This window comes from Monodelphis domestica, chromosome 4 (genome assembly GCF_027887165.1).
Source record: "Monodelphis domestica isolate mMonDom1 chromosome 4, mMonDom1.pri, whole genome shotgun sequence".
Taxonomy (NCBI): Eukaryota; Metazoa; Chordata; class Mammalia; order Didelphimorphia; family Didelphidae; genus Monodelphis; species Monodelphis domestica.
This window is the reverse complement of record NC_077230.1, coordinates 37,160,711-37,166,710: the sequence shown is the minus strand read 5'-3', so window position 1 is coordinate 37,166,710 and position 6,000 is coordinate 37,160,711. Positions and strand designations below refer to the sequence as shown.

At 29.6% G+C, this 6,000-nt stretch overlaps 1 protein-coding gene across 1 annotated transcript in view; it reads left to right on the top strand.

The window, feature by feature from the left end:
• The first annotated feature begins 1,975 nt into the window (after positions 1–1,975).
• Positions 1,976–6,000, top strand: part of LOC103102196 (uncharacterized) — a 29,246-nt gene continuing 25,221 nt past the window's right edge. The window contains exons 1-3 of the mRNA XM_056793289.1: positions 1,976–3,354; positions 5,103–5,210; positions 5,686–5,791. Coding sequence (XP_056649267.1) covers positions 5,191–5,210; positions 5,686–5,791 — 126 coding nt within the window. The 5' untranslated portion in view covers positions 1,976–3,354; positions 5,103–5,190. The remainder of the gene's footprint in view (positions 3,355–5,102; positions 5,211–5,685; positions 5,792–6,000) is intronic.

The window sequence follows — 6,000 nt, the reverse complement described above, 5'->3', positions numbered from 1 at the left end:
AATAATAATGATTGTGGAAAATAATAATTAATAATGATCATCAATTAGTATATGTCCCTAATTAATAATTGATTAATATTAATTATTGATTATTAAATTATTGTATTTTAGAGTATATTTAATTAATTTATTTATTTTAAAATACATTTTCTTTTTATATATGTATATATAAATATATTTTATTCATTTTTAAATTTAATTTTATTTATTTATTAATTTATTTAATTTAACTTTTAAATCAATTTAAATAAAGTATTTATTAACTTATTAAAATAGTAAAGTATTAATCATTAAATATTGATTGATATTATTACTAATTAATGACAATTGCTAATTGATTATTATTAATTAAAATCTTTTAGTATTTATTATTAATTAATTAACAATAATTAATAATTGATTCTTAATAATCAATATCAATTATTAATTAATGGTTGAGAATTAATAGTCAATTAATAACAATTATTAATTAATAACAATTAGTAATGATAACCAATCAATAATTGATTATGTAATAATTAAATTATTATAATATAATGTGTTATGTTGTATAAATATAATAATATGACAGGATAGGATAGGATAGGATATAATCATTATATTATAAATTCTGATTAATTGAAGATAATAATTTATTAATGATCATTAATAATTAGAATTCATTAATTAATATTAATATTTAATTAACATTAAAGGATGGTTTTAGAATATAAAGAAAAGAATGTTAGTCAATGTGCCTTGTACCACTTACCATAAACATTAATTAGGCTATAGCAAAATTGTATATACCTTTAGAATTCCTCCCCTTCCATTAGGTATAATGCTGATTTTCCCCCCTCAAATTTAATCATCATACAGGAGTAAATTTGAACATATGAGATACATTGTGAATGGAAATATTATTCTTGTGTATCTTGGGGTCGAACACTAAGATAAAAAGAATTTTTAAGGGGCGTATCAATTAATGTCAAAAGACTGATCAAGAAAACTAATTTTTCTAAATAAAATTAATACACCACTGTACTTTGAAATTATTTATATTTTGTTGCCCATGCACTTAAAATTTTTTTTTAATTTTTTTCAAGTAAAGATCGAATATTTTCTTGTTCAAGAAGCTTGTTGATAGCTTTTAATCTTCTCTGTGAAAAAATGATGCAAAGAAGAGTCCAGAACCTCGATTTATTTTCTTGTCAAATAGACAAAGGTAAGCTTTAACTATAAAACTGCTTATTTCATACATGTATGCCATTTTTCATCAATTTTATTTTTATTAATTTGTTTTTCACATCAATAAACATCAAATCTAGAAAATATTAAAAACATTAGGAATAATTCCCAAATGAAGATTAAGGAGTGTAAGTTTAACTGATAAATATTTTTGATATCATAACTTTTAAAATAATTTCAGAAAGGTGAGTTATAGTAATAAGGCACTTTTCCATTGATATTCTTGTCCTTGTTTAGTGAAAAATAATATGATAGAAGATGATCTAACCATACCAGATATCAAAGTGTATTATTATAAAGTACTTATCTTCAAACTAATCTATTATTGATGAAGAAAGAGTAGTGGATCCGTGGAATAGAGTAGGTACACACAATATGCACAGTAGAAATGACTTTAGTAATGTTGTGTTTCTTACATGCAAAAATCCATATTTTAGGGTCAAGAACTCACTGGGTCAAAAACTGCTGAGAAAACCAGAAAGCATTTTGGCAGAAACTAGATGTAGACCAATGCCGCACATCATGTATCAAAATAAGGTCAAAGTGGCATTTGATTTATGCATTCAGGGTAATGCCAGATTTAAATTAGGGGGAAAAGAATTATCAAATAAAGGACAGAGAACATTATAGGAGGTGCAATGGATCATTTTCATTACCTTTAAAAGTTTTCCACACAAAACCAGAGGGAAAGAAGAAAAATGGGAAAAAATTTAAAGATCTAATTAAGGCCTCATTTCTCAAAGATATAGAGCACTGGATCAACTTTATAAAGAATACAGGTTGTTCCCCAATTCATAGATGCTAAAATTATATGAATAATCAGTTTTCAGATGAAGAAATAAAAACTGTCTCTAGCCACAGAAAAAAGCACTAAATCACTATGAAGAATACAAATTTAAACAACTCTTACTTTTCATGCCTATCAAATTTTCTTAAAGAGACAGGAAAGGAAAATGAAAAATGTTGGAGGTGATGGGGGAATATTTGAGACACTAAGGTACAGATGGTGGAATTGTGAACTGATTCATCTATTCTAGAGAACAATGTGGACATATGCTCAAGGAGCTATACAATTGTGCATATTCTTTGACTTGGCAATATCACGACTAAGACAGTATCCCAAAGAGATTAGAAATTTTTAAAAGATGAAAAAAATGTCCCTATATGTACAAAATAATTTATGGCAGGTCTTTTTTGTGTTGAAGAACTTAAAATTTCAGGGATAACATTCAATTGTGAAATGGCTGAAAAATTTGTGGTATGTGATTGTAACAATATTATTGTGCTACATGAAATGATGATTAAGATGATTTCAAAAAACCTGGAACACTTATATGAACTGATGCAAAATGAAGGGAGCAGAAGCAGAACACTGGGTGCATGAACAGCAATGCTATGCAATGATCAACTGTAAATGACTTTGCTATGCCCAGAAATACAAAGATTGAAAGACAGTTCTGAAGAACTGAAAAATGTTATCCACTTACAGTGGAAAAGGTGATGGAATCTAAATGCAGAGCAAAACATTTTTTTTTACTTTATTTTCCTTTTTTTACTGGTATGTTTTATTTCTCAACATATGATGAATAAGGAAGGAAATATGTTTTACATGACTGCATATGTATAATCTTTATCAAATTGCTTACCTTTTTAATGAGGTTGGAGACCAGGGTGAGTAGGAAAGAATTTGGAAATTAATATAGATTTTATATGTCCTTAGAAAAAATTTTAATCATTAAAAATATTTTAATGTGCTTATATGCTGAAAGGTAGAAAGTTCAGCAAAATCATTGGTCTAGGGGAGACTGTAAACAGAGTCAGATATATATATATATTGCTAATTATTAAGGAAAAGATACCGGTAAAGTATAAGTGGATGGCTTATAATACCAGTGCAAAGCTAGAGTGACCAGGCCAATTGTACTGGGAGGAAATTTTATTCTTACTGTTGCTTCAGATGTTTTAGGCTTTCATTATTATTACTATTATTATTTTTGTATTTATAGGTGACAACGAACTGGGGCTTTGTACTTATATCTTCTTTGATCCAGCAGATGAGGATGGAAAGGAACCAGGGGTTTTTATAACTGAAATTATTGAAGGAGGTGCAGTTCACAAACATGGATGGTGAGTTTGGTTTTGTAATTTTATAAGAATTGACTTTGTAGGGAGGATTTAACATCATTCTAAAAAGGGTTAATATTGTAAACATGGAAAGTGACTACACAAATAAAATCTCTGAAAAATACAGAAATATCAACTTTAAAAATATTGTCATGACCAAGCTAGTAAGGAAATGGAATTGGCTTGGAAACAAAGATTCTATAATTCCACTCCAACTTGGTCTGTAAACTGTGACTTTATTCTTGATCATTGAGAAGGTCTTTAATAATTGCCATAATGAGCCCATTGTAAACATGTGCCCAGCTATTTCCAAATCAGGTCAAATTAACAAGTATTTATAAATCTATACCATTCCAGAACCTGTGCTCTCCATGAAGGGATATAAAGAATGTGGGAAAATAGTTCTTGATTTGGAGAAATGAAAAACTGAATTGACTAGGCAACAAACAAATTACTATTGTGTGCAGAAAAGATCTATACTAAATAAATGTGAGAAAATCTGGGTGTGGGGGATACTTTGGTTGTATTAGAAAAAATGGTATCCATGAGACACTGGCATCTATCTTCACAGATTATTGAAATTTGACTATACAATAAAATAATTCCTGAATTGAGAGAGGGCTTCCTAGATATAGGAATGTAGGAATATACATTTAAAATATTACTATAAACTGCCCAAAGTGAATCCTTGAGAAAGGAAAAAAATAAGAAATGCAAAATAGGTTGCCAAATCATAACTTTAACCTTGTAAGAATTTACTATGCAACTGAGGTCAAATGGTACCCTCTATGTCCTTGCTCATGATGTAATTTTGGACTTTAAAATAGAATTCTTCCTGAGATGACACTCTGTTACATAGAACTGAAAGCAAAAAATGCCATCAGGCTTTCTGTTTCTAAGCCTGAGGCTCATTACTTCTTCATCCCCAACTCACTTAGCCCAGATGGTTTTAGAATTTTTTCCTGCTTCCAAGATTGTAACAGAATTGATTTCTTTAGATGCCTATCCTGAATATCCCAGATAAATGGTGAAAATTTTCTCCTCTTAACCTCCCAAAGTTGTTTTCTTTTCCTCAGTTTCTATGATGACATTTATCTGTTTATTATCACCCAAGGTCTCTACAATAAAAATATCAACTAGAAGTTTCCTTCTGAATTATCGTCTCCTTACTCAGTCTTCAGTCAGTGGGGGCATTGTCTGATACCTCAGAAGAATCATTTGTTTTAGTTTTGCAGATCCTATTGACTTTCTGAAGAATATTAAAATTGAAACAATACTCTGATAATTGTTTGTAGGAGGACATCTGTGTTTATGGATGATTTCTCTTGCATCCTTCTCACTGTGTTTTCCAAGATCTGCCAAAGTCCGTTCCTTTTTCAATCTCATTTCATTATTGAGACTTAGCCAGCTGGAAAGGCTTGGAGTACAGACCCAGTAATGAACACTAATCATCCTTGAAGCCTACTTAAAAAAAAAAAATTCAGGGATGAATCCCTGGAAGAATCCCCAGACAGGCTGCAGGGTAATGAAATTTTTGAGACACACCAGCCCTCTAAGTCTTCTGATTAATTTGTAGAGAAGTGGTGACTGAAAAATTTGTAAGTGGCAACCATTATAGTAATGGTATGATGAGTCATTGAAGTCTATCTCTTAAATTAGTACCATATCGTCTAATCATACACATGCATTGGACTTTTAGGTCATAAAAATCTTCAATGTAATTTTAATTACTATGCAATTCTATTTTTCAGTATCCGTGTATTTGACCAGATTATTAAAATAGGTGACATCAATCTAATTGGATTGGATGAAGCAGAAATCGTCTCTACTTTTAAAAAAATGGACGATTCTCCTTTCCAGTAAGTAAATTTTCCCACATTTCTTTAAGATGCAGAGATTGCTAGATCATTGTTTTTGATTTGGAAATTTCTTTAGCAATGTGTTCAAACAGAAAAATTGGGGAGAAAGAAAGCCTAATTAACATGTTTAAATAATTTCTCTTTTTGTCTTCTTTTGCTAGGAAATGACCCTCTTTTTTTCTGTTCAGCAGTTCACAAGATATTTTAGGACCCATTTGCACCTTCCTTTCTGAATACTCTATCACATCTCAAGCAAACCCTTGATTTTCATTTGCATTTATTTTTAGTTAATTAATTTTTATTTTCTTAGCTAATAATGCTCCTTGAACCTGAAGAGGTTTTTTTGTTTTGTTTTGTTTTGTTTTGTTTTGTTTTTGTAAGAATGACAGCTTAGCTGAATTTCCCCATTCAGCACTTTGCATGGCTATGTCTTAATCCAAAGTACATAAATTAAATGTGGATATTTTGTACCTAGGATTGAAATTGGCCGCGAACCACCTGAAGTGAAGTCAGAACTTATCGAACTCCTGGAGTTGTCAGAGGAAAGGAAGAAATATTTTATGGATTCGCTCATAATACAGGTATTATGTGAACCAAATAAAAAAATGCAGAAACGCAAAATTCTTTCTTTTTTTATCATAACAATGCTAAAATAAAATTTTTGTTCTTTAAAACGTTTCCTTTCCTAGTCTTCAGTAACTTCATCTTAATTTATTACATACTTTTTTATTGTTGCTCTTTTATGCAATTTTATCAATGTCTCTGAGATTTACATTCTAATCTTCTCTGA